The sequence below is a fragment of the Bubalus kerabau genome, chromosome 5 (assembly GCF_029407905.1).
Source record: "Bubalus kerabau isolate K-KA32 ecotype Philippines breed swamp buffalo chromosome 5, PCC_UOA_SB_1v2, whole genome shotgun sequence".
NCBI classification, from domain to species: Eukaryota; Metazoa; Chordata; class Mammalia; order Artiodactyla; family Bovidae; genus Bubalus; species Bubalus kerabau.
This window is the reverse complement of record NC_073628.1, coordinates 126654766-126674020: the sequence shown is the minus strand read 5'-3', so window position 1 is coordinate 126674020 and position 19255 is coordinate 126654766. Positions and strand designations below refer to the sequence as shown.

The 19255-nt window shown below is 41.4% G+C and overlaps 1 protein-coding gene across 8 annotated transcripts in view; it reads right to left on the bottom strand.

Annotated features, from left to right (window-relative positions):
- Positions 1-16750, bottom strand: part of LPGAT1 (lysophosphatidylglycerol acyltransferase 1) — an 84065-nt gene extending 67315 nt beyond the window's left edge. For 6 of the 8 annotated variants that reach the window (XR_008715100.1, XR_008715101.1, XM_055583030.1 and 3 more), the window contains exons 1-2: positions 16615-16747; positions 14992-15256 (exon numbers count right to left, since the gene is read on the bottom strand). Coding sequence is in view for 6 of the 8 variants with exons in the window: in XM_055583030.1 (XP_055439005.1) it covers positions 14992-15229 (238 nt within the window). In the remaining 2 variants the exon portion in view is untranslated. Of the gene's footprint in view, positions 1-14991; positions 15257-16164; positions 16350-16614 lie in introns of all 8 variants that reach the window. The other 2 variants (XM_055583028.1, XM_055583031.1) reach the window with 2 other exon arrangements.
- Positions 16751-19255: the final 2505 nt, after the last annotated feature.

The following is a 19255-nucleotide window of genomic DNA, read 5'->3' as shown; positions in this document are numbered from 1 at the left end:
TTCTTCGGTGAACAGTGCAAAGAAATAGAGGAAAACAACAGAATGGGAAAGACTAGAGATCTCTTCAAGAAAATTAGAGCTATCAAGGGAGTATGGGAGCATTTCATGCAAGGATAGACACAATAAAGGACAGAAACGGTAAGGACCCAATAGAAGCAGAAGAGATTAAGAAGAGGTGGCAAGAATACACAGGAGAACTATACAAAAAAGGTCTCAATGACCTGGATAACCATGATGGTGTGGTCACTTACCTAGAGCCAGACATCCTGGAGTATAAAGTTAAGTGGGCCTTAGGAAGCATTAATATGAACAAAGCTAGTGGAGGTGATGCAATTCCAGCTGAGATATTTCAAATCCTAAAAGATGATGCTGTGAAAGTCCTACACTCAATATGCCAGCAAATTTGGAAAACTCAGCAGTGGCCACAGGACTGGAAAAGGTCAGTTTTCACTCTGATCCCAAAGAAGTGAAGTGAAGTGAAAGTCGCTCAGTCGTGTCCAACTCTTTGCAACCCCATGGATTACAGTCCATGGAATTCTCCAGGCCAGAATACTGGATGGAGTAGCCTTTCCCTTCTCCAGGGGATCTTCCCAACCCAGCGACCAAACCCAGGTCTCCTGCATTGCAGGCGGATTCTTTACCAGCTGAGCCACAAGGGAAGCCCAAGAATACTGGAGTGAGTAGCCTTTCCCTTCTCCAGTGGAGCTTCCCAACCCAAGAATCAAACTGGGGTCCCCTGCATTGCAGGTGGATTCTTAATCAACTGAGCTATGAGGGAAGATCCCAAAGAAAGCCAAAGCCAAAGAATGTTCAAATTACTGTACAACTGCACTCGTTTCACATGCTAGCAAGGAAAAGCTCAAAATCCTACAAACTAGACTTCAGCAGTACATGAACTGAGAACTTCTGGATGTATGAGCTGTGTTTCAAAAAGGCAGAAGAACCAGAGATCAAATTGCCAACATCCACTGGATCACAGAGAAAGCAAGGGAATTCCAGAAAAACATCTACTTCTGTTTCATTGACTACACTAATGCCTTTGACTGTGTGGATTATAAGAAACTATGGAAAATTCTGAAAGAGACAAGAATACCCGACCGCCTTACCTGTCTCCCGAGAAACCCATATGCAGGTCAAGAAGCAACAGTTAAAACCAAACATGGAACAATGGACTGGTTCAAAATTGGGAAAGGAGTACGTCAGGGCTATATGTTTTCACCCTGCTTATTTAACTTATACACAGAGCACCTCATGCAAAATGCCAAGTTGGATGAATCACAAGATGGAATCAAGATTGGTGGGACAAATATCAATAACCTCAGAAATACAGATGATATCACACTAAAGGCGGAAAGTGAAGAGGAACTAAAGAGACTCTTCATGAGGGTGAAAAAAGGAGAGTGAAAAACTGGCTTAAAACTTAACATCCAGAAAACTAAGATCATGGCATCTGGTCCCATCACTTCATGGCAAATAGAAGGGGACAAAGTGGAAGCAGTGACAGATTTTATTCTCCTGAATTCCAAAATCACTGTGGATGGTGACTGCAACCGTGAAATTAAAAGATGCTTGCTCCTTGAAAGGAAAGTTATGACAAATCTAGACAGTGTATTAAAAAGCAGAGATATTATTTTGCCCACAAAGTTCTGTATAGACAAAGCTATGGTTTTTCCAGTTGTCATGTATGGATGTCCAAGATGGACCATAAAGAAGGCTGAGTATCAAAGAATTGATGCTTTTTAAGGGTGGTGTTGGAGAAGACTCTTGAGTCCCTTGGCCAGCAAGGAGATCAAACCAGTCAATCCTAAAGGAATTCAACCCTGAATATTCATTGGAAGGGTTAGTGGAAGGGAATATTAATTGGAAGCGCTTAGGCTGAAGCGCTAATACTCTGGCCACCTGCTGTGAAGAGCCGACTTACTGGAAAAGACCCTGATGCTGGGCAACATTGAGAGTAGGGAGAAGGAGGTGACAGAGGACGAGATGGCTGGGTGACATCACTTTCTCAGAGGACATGAGTCGCAGCAAACTCCGGGAGACAGTGAAGGACAGGGAAGCCTGGTGTGCTGCAGTCCATGGGGTCACAGAGAGTCAGACATGACTAGTGACTGAACAATAACAATCCCACCCATTAAAAAAAACAGCTTACAACTTATTCCAAATGACACCCTTTTTCCTGATCCATATAATCCATTTTATACATCCATTTTTAACATCAATTTAGCTTCTAGTTAATTTTCTTCTCTGCAATGACTTCAATTAACTTTAAAAAGTAGAATCATCACATTGGGGAAAATGTGCATACTGAACACTGTTTTTCAGAAAATTTTTTGCAAAAGCATTTTGGACCCATAGTTCATAGCAAACTCAAAAACATCCATCAAACTAGAAACTAAGCCAAAAATCCTTTGGGTAGAAATTAATCTAAATCATACTCTTCAGCACAGTATTATATAAATCAATAACTTTGCTAACTGGCAGTAGACAATAAGCATTTGATTGATCAATTACACAAGATATTTCTACAATGAAGGTTCTACTTTCTTGACAGAGCAAACAGGAAAGAAATATTGTTAATTCTAATCATGTTATTTCTAAGACAATTCCTGTGAAATACATAACTTATAAGCGTTTCCTCAACACAGAGGTAAAAATGGGTGATTTAACCCAATTATAAATATTAATTCTTGAAAAACACAGTATTCAGTAAACACTTTTAAATCCAAAACAACTTTAGGATTTCTGATTAGTGAACTAGCATGATTATTGAAGTCATTATATGTAACAAAATGGATCATGAATTCTTAAAGTATTGAAATACAGCAAAATATACTTGAAATGTAAAACTTAGTACAAAACTACAGTAATAAAGAAAAGTGTGGTACTGGCACAAGGACAGAACTGAGAGCCCAGAAATAAACCCATATGGCCAACTGGATACTCAACAATGGTGCCAAGATCACTCAATATGGAAACAACAGTCTTTCCAACAAGTAATGCTAGAACAACTAGATATCCTCCATGTGCAAAAGAATGAAGTATGAACCCCTACCTTATACTACCTAGAAAAATTAACTCAAAATTGATCAAAAACTTAAGTATAAAATCTAAACTCTTAAAACATAGGACTTCCCTGGCAGTCCAGATGTTAAGACTCTATGCTTCCAGTGAAGAGGGTATGGGTTTGATCCCTGGTTAGGGAACTAAGATTCTGCATGCCACACAGAGGGACAAAAAAAAAAAAAAAAGGAAAAAAAAAAAAAAAACACCCATAGGTGTAAACCTTCATGACCTTGGATTAGGCAGTGGTTCCTTAGATGACACCAAAAACACAAGTAACCAATGAAAAAACAGATAGAGTGTAGTATATAAAACACAGAAAAACCTTACAACTCCATACTAAGAAGACAAATAATTCAATTCAAAAACCAGCAAAGCATTTGAACAGACATTTCTCCAAAGATATATAACTGGCTAATAAGCATATGAAAAGATGCTTATGACCATTAGTCATTCAGTTCAGTTCAGTTCAGTCGCTCAGTCGTGTCCGACTCTTCGCCACCCCATGAATCGCAGCACGCCAGGCCTCCCTGTCCATCACCAACTCCCGGAGTTCACCCAAACTCATGTCCACTGAGTAGGTGATACCGTCCAGCCATCTCATCCTCTGTCGTCCCCTTCTCCTCCTGCCCCCAATCCCTCATTAGGAACATGCAAATCTAAACCACACTGAGCTATTACTTCACATCCACTAGGATGGCCAAACTAAAACAACAAAAACAAAAACTCAGACAATAGAAAGTATTAATGAGGATATGGAGAAACTGGAACTCTTCTACCCTGCTGGTAAGAACACACAACATGACAACTGCTATGGAAAATAGTTCGGCAGTTCCTTAGAAAGCTAAACACAGAATTATCACGTGACTCAGCGATTGGACTCCTAGGTCCAAGAGAGCTGAAAACATATATTCACCCCAAAGCTCATACATGAATGTTTCTGGAAGCATTATTTACAATAGCCAACATGTAGAAACAACCCAAATGTTCATCAACTGAGGAATATATAAATGAAATGTGATCTGTCTACACAATGGAGTATTATTCAGATATACAAAGGAATAGAGTCCTAACACATTATAATATGGATGAACCCAGAAAACACTATGCTATGTGAAAGAAGTCAGACACATACAAGTACATATTGTACAATTCCATTTGTATGAAAGTCCAGAATAGGCAAATCCATACAGACAGAAGAGAGATTAGTGGTTGCCAGGACTTGAAGGGAGGAGGAAATAGAGAGTGAGGACTAAAGTTTGGGGTTTCTTTTGGGGGTGATGAAATGTCTTAGGATTAGTCAGTGCTCATGGCTGTACAATCTTGTGACTTTAGTAAAACCCATTAAATTGTACATTCAAATATAGCAAAATTTATGGTATGTGAGTTCTATCTCAATTTTTATATATTTATATACACATATATATTATCATATAGTGACTGAACAACAACAACAAAAGCTATATTGATCATAGTTTAGTCTTTTGATGATTCAGAAACATCCTGATGTATTTAAATTTACAGATGTTTTATCCCTTAAAAGTGTCAAACAATGCATATTCCTAATAGCATATGTAAAACATGTTTATACACTTGACTCATAGTAGTTTCTTAAAGTTTAATGAGTAATAAAAAATTTGGGGGAAAAGGTTACTAGCAAAACTTGATCAGATCTACCAAACTTAAGAAAAAGTATAATCTTATAACTAAAATTTATGCATGTTTTTATGACACTATTTTAAAATTATCTACACTACAATTTAAAGAAGCAAATCAACTAGACTTTCTGTTTTTCATATTCAAATATGAAAAGCAAAAAGAAATGACCAATTTTTAATCATCTAGGTTTTCCATGACTATATTCAAAAGAAGAAATGAGACATTCTACCAGTTACTGAATGCACAAGTAACAGGAAACATTTCATTAGACGAGTAATATGGTGCATAAAACTTGAAAAACCTGTGACCACAGTTCTTACTAATGGCATTTCATTTTGCAGTTTTCATCACATGCCTCTGCTGCATGAAATCAGAGCCTGAGATCACTAACCAACTTTCGGTTTTAATGGTACAACTTATTAGGATACAGGCATTGTTAAAGGCCATAAATGCAAAACTGTCATATTCCCAGTAGAAATAGACTAGTAATCATTGCTTGAGTATTTTTCAATGAATATCATTTAAGCCTCTGGGGTCCAGGCAGTAATGTAAGTGAGCAGAGCGGGTCCAGAGGAGGACAAGGAAGGGGTGGGGTCTTGGGTAAACAGGAGAGCACAGGACCATCTAAAGGAGACAGCCATCACTCAACTCCAGCAAGCTGCTGCCAGACGTGAGGCCCCAAGAGAGTCACATTTCTCATTTCTCAAGAGCTGGAAACTTTGGTTTCATCTTTCATGTTTTGGGGAAAACCCCTAATTTTGAAATGTTGCCAACTAATTTAAAAAATTGAAAAACTGCAAAGATCAAATAAAGTCCCACTGGCAGCTGAATATGGCCACTAGTTTGCAAACTCTGAAAAGAAACTCTTGAAACTAGTTTATAACAGACAAACTATAAATATGGGTTTCCCTGGGTTCAGATTATAAAAAAATCTGCCTGCAGTGCAGGAGACCTGGGTTTGATCCCTAGGTTGGGAAGATCCCTTGGAGAAGGGAATGGCTACCCACTCCAGTATTCCTGCCTGGAGAATTCCACGGACAGAAGAGCTTCAGTTCAGTTCAGTTCAGTCGCTCAGTCGTGTCCGACTCCTTGCGACCCCATGAATCACAGCACGCCAGGCCTCCTTGTCCCTCACCAACGCCCGGAGTTTACCCAAACTCATGTCCATCAAGTCGGTGATACTATCCAGCCATCTCATCCTCTGTCGTCCCCTTCTCTTCCTGCCCCCAATCCCTCCCTCCCAGCATCAGGGTCTTTTCCAATGAGTCAACCCTTCGCATGAGGTGGCCAAAGTATTGGAGTTTCAGCTTCAGCATCAGTCCTTCCAATGAACACCCAGGACTGATCTCCATTAGGATGGACTGGTTGGATCTCCTTGCAGTCCAAGGGACTCTCAAGAGTCTTCTCCAGCATCACAGTTCAAAAGCATCAATTCTCTGGCCCTCAGCTTTCTTCACAGTCCAACTCTCACATCCATACATGCACTGGAGAGCTTGGAGGGCTACAATCCATAGGGTTGCAAAGAGTCGAACATGACTGAGTGACTAACATTTTCAAACTATAAATATACCATATTTAATACAGATAATACACTTTTATATAACCAATATATATTATATATACTTAATATATTTAATATTATAATATACTATAAATATGTTTATCAAAGTTTGGTAGCACTAGTCACCTTTAAAGTTTTCAAAGTGGTCAATAGACCAGATCCTAGAGTATAGTATTAATGTTACATTTCATTCATATTCCTTACTCAGGTATCAAAGATAAGTCACTTCTTCCATTCATTTTAGTGACATTTTCTTTCTGTAGTCAAGTGGAAACAGAGAATTTATCTTCTATATACTCCAGTGATAAGTATTTCAAGAAACAAAACAGTTTGAGAACCAAAATCCAAAACAATTTGGGAGGGGAAAAAAAAAAAACGGGGAGGTTATGTCTTGCTTTTGGACAGAAAGAAAGGAACTTAAATATGTAGCAAAACTAGTCTCCACTTTATAATAATCCACTAGTAGTACATTTAAATGGACATAGAGTTGCCTGCATTAGAATTACATAGCTGAATAAAAATCTTACATTGGCATGAACACTGTAGAGTTATAGATGTGAATCTTCCTAGAAAATATACATAGCAACAAGGAGAAAGAGAAAAAGAAAACCTCACAAAACTCTTTTCCTGGAAGTATAGGAGAAAAACAAAAATGTAAAACTTCCACAATACATGAGATCTGGCTGAGGTCAAACCAAGCTGACATAAGACAGAATCTGTAGTGGAAGTAGAGAGCAGAGACAGACAGAATGTGTGGCATGTGACGAAGAGGGCTCCAAAATGGCAGATCTCAGAAAGCAACGTGAAAGTGCACATCCTTAAGAGGGATTTACGCTGGCATGCTGCGGTGGCAAAAAGCCTCCTGGACTTAGTCTGGTTTGGAGAGACAGAGGATTTGTGGCACCACAGAGAACACAATCAGGCTTCATATGTTAAAAAAAAAAAAAGAAAAAAAAAACTACCTCTGAAATCTGGAATCTACTTTGGTTCCACCCATACCTCCTACAAATAACTGAATAGGGAAAATCCAATTCACTAAATCACAGGAAACCAAAGGGAAACTGGCACAGCAATGACTTGGAGATACTGTAAGAAAAACAGTAGAAATGAGCAGCATAACATACCAACTGTCAAAGAATACTACTAGAAAAACATTACAACGGAGAAAATAAAAACTGTAACTACATACTCTTGCACGAAATTAAGAAATTAACCAACGAAGTCACTCCAATATGAAAAAGATCACAAAGCATAAATATAATAAGAACTCAAGGAAGAACTGACTAGACAACAGGAACAAAAGAAGCATGAACTAGCAGAACTCAAGGAAGAAACAGAAGAATAAACAAAAGCATCACAGACATGAAGAAACTGGAAGGAGAACACAGAAAAGAGACTGCAGAAGACACAGAAAGAGACATTAAAGATAGAAACAAATGAAAAAGTGTTTAGAAGGATTAGAGCAAAATAAAAAACAGAAAAGATATAAAAAGGGAGATCCAACAGACATATAATTAGGGTCACCAAGAAAGAAAACAAAAATAATCAAACAAAACAAACATTTAAAGATGTAATTAAAGAAAACTTTCCTGAAATAAAAATGGATCTGAGTCTATATATTAAAAAAGCACACATGTGCCAACGTATCCTACACCAGCATATCCTAGTAAAATTACTAAATATTAGAGACAGCATTCATTGGGCCAATAGGCAAAAAGATCAAATCATTAATAACGGGAAAAAATTCAAGTTAGCTTCACAGATCTACACAGCAACGTTTAATGCCAGAAGACATTGAACAAACCTATAAGATGCTCAAGGAAATAAAGAGTGAGCCGAGGACTTTATTATCTGCTAAGCCATCCTAAGTGTAAAGCAACAAAATGTTGTTAGAATAATATTCCCTTTTGTTTTCATGATTTGTTACTGAGAAACTACCAGATGACAAATTTTAACCAACTAGGAAAAACTTCTGCAAAAGTGTCTGAGTGAGCATTACACATATTTAACTGAAAAATTAAGACTAAAAGAAGAAAAGATAAAGGTGATAGAACACAAACATTCTAGTCTATAATAATGTATAAATTCAAATAAAAAAATTAGGTGATGGGAGAAAGTGAGCAGGAAGTATAATAAGCTAACTCATTATCTTGATGTAACAGCTGGGAGTCAACAGAGAGCCTTAAAGCTTACAAATCAAGTGGCAGAAGGAAAAGCATACATAACAGTGCGAATGTAAATACAATAGTGAATAAATACTATTCACTATTGACTAAAGTTGGGTGATAGAGAAGAGAAAGGGGAATAGAGAAGAGAATATTTTAAAAGACTTTTACCTTTTTTCATTGAAGAAAACTAACAGTTACTGTGAACTGTAATATAAAAATATCGTATAAAGCAACTAATAAGACAAAACACAAACCTTCCTAAATATCAAAAGAACAAGAAAGCAAGGGAAGACTACAAAGTGAAAGACTTAACATTTATAAATTTTACAACAGAAAATATAAAATACAATGACAGACCCCAGAAAAAAAGTCTGACATATCAATAAATGTAAATGGATTCAACTCATGTTGAAAGAGATTTTCAAATTGACTCATAGAGCAAAACCTATCTTCATGCTGATTGAAAGATATATGTAAATCAAAGTAATTTAAATGGTTAGAAAACAAAAGGATGGGCAAAGATATACAAGGCAAATGTAAACAAAAAGAAAGTAGGAATTTTTTGATTCCAGCTCTTTTTGATTCCAGAATCTGAGGTCTTATCTTTTACAAGAACTGCAAATAATGTTTCATGTGCTTCTGTAACAATGTATGTATAGGGTATGTGTACATGATTAAATATACCATATATATATTACAACTATATAATAATTACTTAATTATATACAAATATACAATCTTTGAAGTAAGACTAGATATCAAATTGCTGAGTTAATGGTATATAAAAATTTTTCCACATAAAAATCAAAATACTGAGCAGTCCCCACCTGTATTTACATCAAGATCAGCTGTTGATCTAACATCATTGCAATACCTCCTCATCCTGATGACAATCTACTGTCAAGCACTCAAAAACTAAAATTTCAGTTGAGTTGTTTTCTGAATCTTAAGGAAGTGGGATTTTATGTAATTTATTTATTAAAAATAATTCTGTTGAAGCAACAATTTTTTTAACCTCTTGCAGAAATCCACAACCATGAGATTGCTTTCAGGAGTTAAAAATCTGTAGTTTCAGAAAGAGATTTCGGGTCTCAGAAACAATAGTATGGGTAGTAAAAAAAATTTTTAAATATTCTAAAAATATAATATAAAGGTCAATAATGGTTCTATAAATACAAAAATACACTTGTGGCAGCATCAACTCAGTTAATGCATAAGAGGAAGTAATTGTGAAATCTCTGTGTTTCAATTTCAACATCAATAACAAAAGGAGAGGATAATAATAGTACCAACTTGATAACACTGCTGTGAGGATCATATGACTGAAACTCATCAAACACTGCTTGGTTTACACTGCAATAAGTGTTAGCTAATATTATCATCATGGAGATGCAAATTTAAAACTGATGCATTATTCAAATCTCTTAAATCTATATAATTACTGATGATAGAATTAGCCCCATAGACAAATATTTCCCTATGAAAAAAAAAGAATGTAAAGTTGCTCCTATCCTAAATTCCCTATTTCCTCTCGGCTGCCACCTACCTCCGGGGCAAGATCAGCAGCCCTTCCTCTTTCACCCCATGGCACACTCCATTAAGCCTTGTACCAGGATGTGTTCATTGTTAGTGGCACTGTCTTTCCGACCAAAGCTGCTATGAACGACTTAAAGTCATAATTATGTCTTATGCACCTGTTCCCACACAAACTAGAAGCTCAATTAAGGTGTGTTAAATTAATGAATGTGGTATTGTAGTCGGTGTGTGTATGTGCGTGCATGTGTATGAAAAACATGATCCAGTTCAGGGTTTATATTCTGTGGATTGCAATGATCTTGATAACATACTGAGCTGCCTTAGATGCCTACCTTCCTGAAAGTTCTGATATCAAAATTAGGAAGGTAGGCAGTGGACTCGGAGAAGGCAATGGCAACCCACTCCAGTACTCTTGCCTGGAAAATCCCATGGATGGAGGAGCCTGGTGGGCTGCAGTCCATGGGGTCGCGAAGAGTTGGACACGACTGAGCGACTTCCCTTTCACTTTTCACTTTCATGCATTGGAGAAGGAAATGGCAACCCACTCCAGTGTTCTTGCCTGGAGAATCCCAGGGACGGGGGAGCCTGGTGGGCTGCCGTCTATGGGGTTGCACAGAGTTGGACATGACCGAAGCGACTTAGCAGCGGCAGTAGCAGCAGGCAGTGGACGTCCCTGGCGGTCCAGTGATTAAGATGCCACACTTCCAAGAGCGGGGGTTGGGGGGGAGTGGAAGGTCAGCTGGGACTAAGAATGAAAGAAGGGATTCATTGAAGAAAAAAAAAAAACTTAGAACACTTATAGAGCACCCTGTGAGCATCAGGCAATGAACTGGGTTCTAGGGGTATAAAGAACACTACATCTCTGTCTATAGGGAGCTCACAGTCACCGGGCACAGAGCATGTAAGGCTCTCCCTCCTACTAGTTAGGTAGAGATGTTAAAGTTAAAGCTAGACCAAGACAGCTGACTCCCAAAATTCTAAATTTCAGCTCTTTCCACCAGAAGAATGTCTTTCAAATGACATTCTGACAGGGCTCACAGCAAAAAAAAAAAAAAAAAAATGAAATCTGTAGCACTGAGACTCACTCCAGTATTCTTGCCTGGAGAATCCCATGGACAGAGGAGCCTGGCGGGCTACAGTCCATGGGTCACAAAGAGTCAGACACGACTGACAGACTAACAACAACCACCCACCCAGTACAAATACATATACTTCTGATCTTTTCTATTTCATGCTTTTTTTTTTTATGTTCGTCCTGACACATTAAGTAGATTTATGGCTCAAAAGTGGAAAAATACTACGCTAGATTAAAACTCTTAAATGTCAGGTAGGCAAAATTCATAATAATTAATTTTCCTCACACAGTGAATATCCCAGCAAAAAAATGTAAAACACTATCAAATAGCACCCCAAAGACTAACATGGACCCATGACAGCTGTCCCCTGGGGAGTGGGAGGAACCTAAACCTAATCCCCATCAGCTATCCAAGTAAACACCCAATCCAAGGGAAACGAGGATTGCGAAGCAAAGATAGCTTGGTGCTAAGTCCCCTGGCACCTCGCTCTTTTCCAGCCAGACTGTGGCCCAAAAGACTCCCCTCATCCTGCATAAGAAATTTTGAAGCTTCTACTTACAGTGAATATTTTTAAAGGATTTTGTGTAAGAGGCTTTAATTAGATGTGTTTGGATGGGGAACAATGTATTTATTAGAGGAGTGAATGAAAATCATAATAATCTATTTTAAATAAACATATTATTTCAAAGAAATACCTCATTGAGATTTGCCAATCTTCACTTAAACTGAAGACGAAGGAGTATGCTGATTTATCCTGGCTCTGAATAAAGCAGGTAGATATGAATCATTAAGGAGTAGGTCTTTTGGTTTGCTCTTGAAATAAGAGACCAAGGCAGTATACAACTTTCCCTCAACATGAGAGGCTTGGACAGCACATGCCATTGAAGGAAATGTGATCACAACAATCAGCACTGCCTAGTAGCAAACTAGAGATGAAGAAACCCCAGCGTCCTCAGAGTTCTTTCAAGAAATGTGTTCCCCTGGACAGAAAATGTAAAATCAGAAATGGGCAGAGAGACCAGAAAATCTTTTTCCCTATTCTGGGTCCACAGATAGCACTCCAGCTCTGAGAACACAAATCAAGTACAAGAACACCTAGTTAAGTTCTTAGACTTAACTAGTCTCACCATTCTCTATTCAAGAAGTGTGTTTGAGTTTAAAGAACTCATTTTTTGTGTGATATTTGCCTCAAATTAAAGGTCAATGTTATAAAACTTTAATAAATCTTCCTGTCTTCCCCAAAAGAAATGTTTAGAATTATGTTGAGAAAAACATTCTTTTATAAAGATAAAATGCACTTTTTCTAAGAAATAGGAAAAAGTCACACCTACTATTTATCAGCTCTATTCAATAGAGCTTCCGGTGATGATGGAAACGTTCTATTATCTCCACTGTCCACTACAGTAGCCACTAGACACCTAGTACTGAGCACTTGGAATGTGGTTGGTGTGAATGAGAAACTGAGTTTTAAATTTATTTCATTTTAATTAATTTAAATAGTCAAATATGGCTGGCAGCTACTATATGGGGCAGTGTAGATTATATAATCAACATAAGTCTTCAGCAACAAAGCTGAGTAATTCCCTTACCTTAGACTGAATGTCACAACTTGAAAATTTGATATTCTATACCAATATTCAATTTTCAGTTTCCCAGTTAACAGTTAGCTAATTAACATTTAAGGTTTCCTTAGAAGTGGTTTTTCAACCAAGTCTGGCAATTTTTATTCTAAAACATAAACATACTAGATACGCTGAGCAGCACTGCTTTGGCAATGCTTAATTTTCCATGTGTGAAACTTAAAAGTAGGGAAAGGGGAAGGTGAAAAAAAAACTCAGGCCCACCCTCTCCTTGATACAAAGGTAAGAAATGAAACATATAATCCAAACAAAGCCCAACACAACCCCCTTGTGGGTATATCTGCTCATCAACCCCTGCTTATGTTTGCTTCTTTAGACACAGTTGTGGCTTTAAACAAAAGTCACTCCTACATTTGTTTGACCTTGTCTGTGTTCTGTTATGACCAGACCCTTGAGAAGTAGTCTACCTATAGGAAGACTATACCAGGATATTCTATATTTAAATGAAACAAACCAATCAAATGGTCAAAAAGCAGTATCTTGAAGGAGAGCAGATGCTTCAGAGAGACTAAAATATGCAGAGCATGCCAAGACCACCTTCCAAGCAGGTGGCCAAAGAAACTGCATGGTTTTATAGGCAGCAAAGAAGAAACACTCCAAGAAAATATGCTTAAAAATTATACTGCAGCCTTGCTGTAGCTACAGCATAATTAACTTTAACTTCAGTCAGCACCACTACCCTCCTTACAATCTCAAGGTCAATGCCAAATTATTTTTTCCCAGCTTCTGATCATGCTAACACTGATACACAAATATTCCACAAACACACAGGCACAAATGTTTCAGTAATTTCATTATTTTTAAGTAGAATGAACTTCTAGAACTTATATCTAGAAATACTATGAGCTCATTTAAAACAAGCAAACTTAAGTATACTGTGCAAAGAACAAACCAGTAGTACCGCACAGCATACTGGGGGAAGCTCAGACTCTACAGAGCAAAGCGATTCTGTGAGAGCAGTGCAGCACAGGTGAAAATTCAGCACCGTAGACAAAACTTCATTTTCACTTCGTTTTCTTTTCTGTCTTGCTACTGCTGCTACCACCAGGTCCCCCCAAAGAGGACCCGAAGTTCACCTACCGTATCTAAAGACCACTGGAATCTCAACAAGATACATAACAAAGAAGCAATGCGTATACTATCCCTGGGGGGTCGGGTCTTGCAGAATAATAAATGGCATTGCCAGAAGGAGAAAAGGCTTCATCTGGGGCAACTAAGAGCACTCTAACCTAGCAAGAGACTGCCAGACTCCAAAAAAGCTGTGTGCTGTCAGTGCCCTGGTGTGTGTACATCAAATCTGCAGATGTCGCCTGGGCAGGCAAGAGGGAGACAGAAAATTTTAAGTGGGGATCTGCGGTGCTGTTCAACCCTAAAAGTACCCTGCTCACTCTTCCAAGATATGAGCTACAGACTCCGCTGACCGCAGCATCTGTGGCACTATCTCTAAGGAGCTTATCAGTTATAAAATTCTATGATAAAGCCTCAATGTCCAAGACAAGGGCCAGAGACCTGAATGCTTTTTTCGTTATCCTACTTTTTAGAGGGAAATGTCAAATAAATATAATAGTACACAATTTTCACAACCAGGGCACAAGTTCTCAAAGCATGTAAGGCTTATAAGCAGAAAATAAACACTGCTTCTCAGTTCTTTAAAATTCACTTTAGAATAGCATTACGCTTGCAGAAATAAAAATCTATTAAAAGACACTCTGAAGATACGTTGGCTTAACAGGGATAAAACTTAGCTTCTTACATTTAATATTCTAATATAAAATTATCTAGTAAACAAAGGAAACATACATAACAGAAAAAAAGCCACCCTTTGCTTGGCTTCAAATGTGAACACAAGTACAACACACCATTAAATGAAAAAACCTTTATTAAACTATCTTAGCACAAATAAGGCTCAGTACTTTTTCTTAATGCCCAATGATTATGAGCTAAACATCTTACCTCTTCATTTTATAACCCCTGAAGTCCTATAAAACTCACTCTTAGTCCTCTAGGACAGCTTACACTGACGGGTTTTAGTACATGTCAATCATTAAAAGCCATTATTTAAGGAATTTATCAATATACAACTATGAAACGATACTTCTGAAAATATCATCCTTTCTAAATTAGGATTCTTAAAAAAAAAACCTCAATAGAATTGTTCTCTGTGTTTACAATAGTCAAAGCATCTTCCACTTGAAGTGTAATACACATTTTTTTTAAAAACATGGCTCCTGATTTAAGGCAAACGTTACACATTTTTAAATATGCATTTTAAAAACTGCTCATGCTCTTACCTGTATATCCAGCATACCATCCCCAAGAAGCCACCATTCCTAAAAGCCATTTGTACATCATTCCTTCAAGGTACCAGTACCGCTTGCTGTCCAGCAGTCGAAGGGGCAGAAGCACGATTATATAGCAGAGGTAGGACGGAATCGCAACCAGGTTGTTGGCGACCATGAAGACAAACCTCACCAGGGCTTTCACCAAGATCCAGCCCAGCCACGGAGCTTCTTCCAGAGTCACAGCCATTCTCACATCGAAGTCTGTCCTGTCTTGCTGAGGTGAAAAGAAAATTCATTTAAAAAGGAAAACGGAGCGAACACATCTAGACAGTCACTAATACAGAAATCACCTCCAGCACAAAAACAAATGAAAAAAGAAAAAATCGAGGATCTAAGCTTTCCCCCCCCCGCTGTAGTATCTCAGCGATCCGTCCGCGAAATTCCAGAGGGGGACGGACAGCCAGCGGAGGAGGAGCCCCACAAGGTCAAGGGAGCTGTTCACGGAGGCACAGGCTACGTCCTAATATATTTAGCAACTGATACCACTCTTCCCACCAACTCCTCAGCGGCCGGCCCGCAACCGCGTGTCACTGCAGTCTCCGGTTGGACTTTGAGGAAGAAACAACACAGCGACCTGCCTCACACGCCTGCGGCAGCTCCCTAACTGACAGCAGTGAAGAGAAGACTGAAGCGGGCACCTCTCGATCCAGACCGGGACCCTCACCACTCATCACCACCCTTCTGCACTGATTCATCCTTTAAAACGGTCTCTCGCATTAGCCAAACAAAAAAAAAAGAGTTACGCTAAAATGGTTCATTTGCGGCAAATCGGGTCTGGCGTTCCTTTTTCCTTAGGTGTGTAGAGGAGGGTGGGGGGAAAGGAGGGGGACCAGAAAAGCGGCAAAAGGGTGAGCGGGTGAGAGGAAGAAAGTGGTTGATAATCAGGCGAAAAAGAGGAAGAACGGGAGTAGGGGGAGGGGAGCGGCGGCGGCAGCAGGAGGCGCAGAGCCGGGGATGACGAGCCCCGTCCGCGGCCGGAGCGCAGGGGAGCCGGGGGTGATGAAAGGAGCGGGGAAGAGGCGACCGCGGCGCTGCAGTCAGGGGGGCGGCTGGGGCCGGCCGCGGGGTCCGAGGTGTGGGACGGGTCGGGGCCGCCGGTGTCGGCCCGCGCGCCGGGCTCACCTCAGCTGGCGCGGGCGGCGGGCGGTAGAGCGCGGGGACCGGCGGGGCCGGGGGTGGGCGGCCCGGGGCGCGGCGGCGGCGGCGGGTGTCCTCGGCCGGGGGGTCGCGGTCATGGACGCGGCGGCGGCGGCGGCCGAGGTGCGGCGCGAGCGGGCGCGAGGGCGCCCTACTCCCCTCGCGGCTGCCTGCGGACAGAGGGGACGGCGGGGACTCAGAGGCCGGACCTGTCACCGGGGCGGGTCCCAGAGAGGCGGGCGGATGCCCCGCGCCCCCGCCTCCTCCTTGGGGCCTACCGCGCCCTCGTCCCTCATGCCGCCGCCGCCGCCTCCTCCCCGGGCCACGCGACGACGACACCCGTTCCCCGCCTCCCCCACACCCCACCCCACAGCGCCTCCCCGGGGCCCAGCCTGCGGCAGCCGCGGGGCCTGCACCCGCCGAGCCCGGACTCACCTCGGGCCGGCCCGGCCCCGGCCGGGGCTGCGGGAGCCAGAGGAGCCGGAAGACTGCATGGCCGGCGGAAGGAGGAGCGGCGCGGCCCGCACCCGGCCCCCGGCGGCGCCGAGACTCGGTCCCCGGGGCCTGGCCGCGTTTCGCCGGGGCTGGCGGGGAGGGGCAGCGGGGAGGAAGCGGCGGGAGTCTGCACTGCTGCAGAGCCGCCCCCAGAGCGCCCTCTAATGAAGGCGCGGCGGCCGTCGTCCGCCCGCCCGCTCGCGCCACCGCCGCCGGCGCTGGAGATCCCGCTGGCAGTGGGTCGAGGCCCTTGGGGCCCGCCCGGTCCTTAGGCCGGGACCTGGCTTAGCCCCGGACCGAGGAAGAGGGCCGCTCGGAAAGATCTAGCAACGAGCTCCAACCCTTCCACCACACGAGAGTGATTTGGTCCAGATTTAGAGCCGCTTTTCTGCCGAAACAGCGGTTTTTCATTGTGAGGGCTCTCTCTCTCTTCTTGACAAACCCGATCACTGCCCGGACTGGGAAACTGTCCTCCTCGAAGACTGAATGCCCTCTTTTCTTTCCTAATGAAACCCAGCTGCTCTCATGGCTTTTCTTCTGACTCTCTCCAGAGGATTAAGGTCTAGAGTTTAAAATCAATTCATGTTAAGTGCCAGAACTCTCGTTCCTGGAAAGCACATGGAACATTAATGACAGTTCCAATGTCCCATCCATCCTCCTGCCCCCTACACCACCCCCACCCCCAAAGAATCCAGTGGGAATGAGTGGTCTACACAGAGACACTAAAATTTGGTTAGTCAAAGAGGGAAAAGCAGGTAGGCAGTAACAGTCATTGAGCGAGTGCTCAAAAATTCATGTCCATAGGTACCCCTGGACAGGGCTGGGTCATTCCCAAGATACTGTAGTTGCATTCTGTTTCAAAGGCTGGACCACCAGAAGAAAAATAAAGAGCCCAACGACCTCCCCACCTACACATTCTCATACGGTGTACTGCTGCTGCTGCTGCTAAGTCCCTTCAGTCGTGTCCTACTCTGTGCGACGTCATAGATGGCAGCCCACCAGGCTCCTCTGTCCCTGGGATTCTCCAGGCAAGAATACTGGAGTGGGTTGCCATTTCCTTCTCCAATGCATACATGCATGCTAAGTCGCTTCAGTCCTGTCCGACTCTATGTGACCCTATGGACAGGAGCCCATTAGGCTCCTCTGTCCACAGGAGTCCCTAGGCAAGAATACAGGAGTGGGTTTCCATTTCCTTCTCCACATATGGCCTACTAATTTTCAGTATTTAAAAAAAAAAAAAGTATAAAATCTTGTTATATCCCTTAATCACATTTGTAAATTGAGGAGGGGCACATTTTTTTTTTTTTTTTTTTGGTGTCCTGCCATTATGGTGAACTGCCATATTTAAATCAGAATGCCACTTACTCTTCCTACAATGTTTATCACTGTGTTTGCTTTGGACTCTCAATGACCTCTCTCTTTCTCTCAGTCCTTCAGCTCCTCTTTGGCTCACAGGTGAAGGAAAGAAAATTCACCTTAGGGACATGTGAAAGAGTATTTCCTATTCCCTTGGGTGATGAGAAAATATGAAAGCACAGAGCCTGGCTGGAATAGTTGATTAGATTTCTTTCCATTTATTATTAATTTGTTTTTATTTATAGATGTTGTTTATTTCACCAATATTATATTCTAACTGTACAGGGCATAAAAAGGCACAGGCCATGTCAGATATCTTTCTGTATAAGTTCAAGTGATGAATAGCAATAGACAAGTTAAATATGACCTTTCTATTCTTTGTATCAATGTTTCCTTTGAGAATTTAGGTGCCAAGGTAATAGCATCTTAAAATAAATCTCATGAGAAAAATAATATATGTACTGTTTATTGATTGTTTAAAATATGTCATAGTATTATTAAGTGGGTAAGATAGGTGAGACACATATTTCTTCTGAGAATCAAGAGTAAACTCCCCTAAGATTCCATTAGGTCCATCCCATTCAGCATTCTCCACATGCTGGCAAATGCTGGCTGACACCTGGGGAGACATAACCTACAATGTGATCTGTACCTGGTTCCTGGATTACAGAGCATCTGCCAGAGCTTCAGATACACCAGCACTTGCTGAGATGTAATTAGTATCAATCAGTCATGCCCAGAAAAGGGCCAGAGGTTGGGGAGGAACTTTCACAAATCAGATCAGTCGCTCAGTCATGTCCGACTCTTTGCGACCCCATGAATCGCAGCACGCCAGGCCTCCCTGTCCATCACCAACTCCCGGAGTTCACCCAGACTCATGTCCATCGAGTCAGTGATGCCATCCAGCCATCTCATCTTCTGTCGTCCCCTTCTCCTCCTGCCCCCAATCCCTCCCAGCATCAGAGTCTTTTCCAATGAGTCAACTCTTCGCATGAGGTGGCCAAAGTACTGGAGTTTCAGCTTTAGCATCATTCCTTCCAAAGAAATCCCAGGGCTGATCTCCTTCAAAATGGACTGGTTGGATTTTCTTGCAGTCCAAGGGACTCTCACGAGTCTTCTCCAACACCACAGTTCCAAAGCATCAATTCTTCGGCGCTCAGCCTTCTTCACAGTCCAACTCTCACATCCATACATGACCACAGGAAAAACCATAGCCTTGACTAGA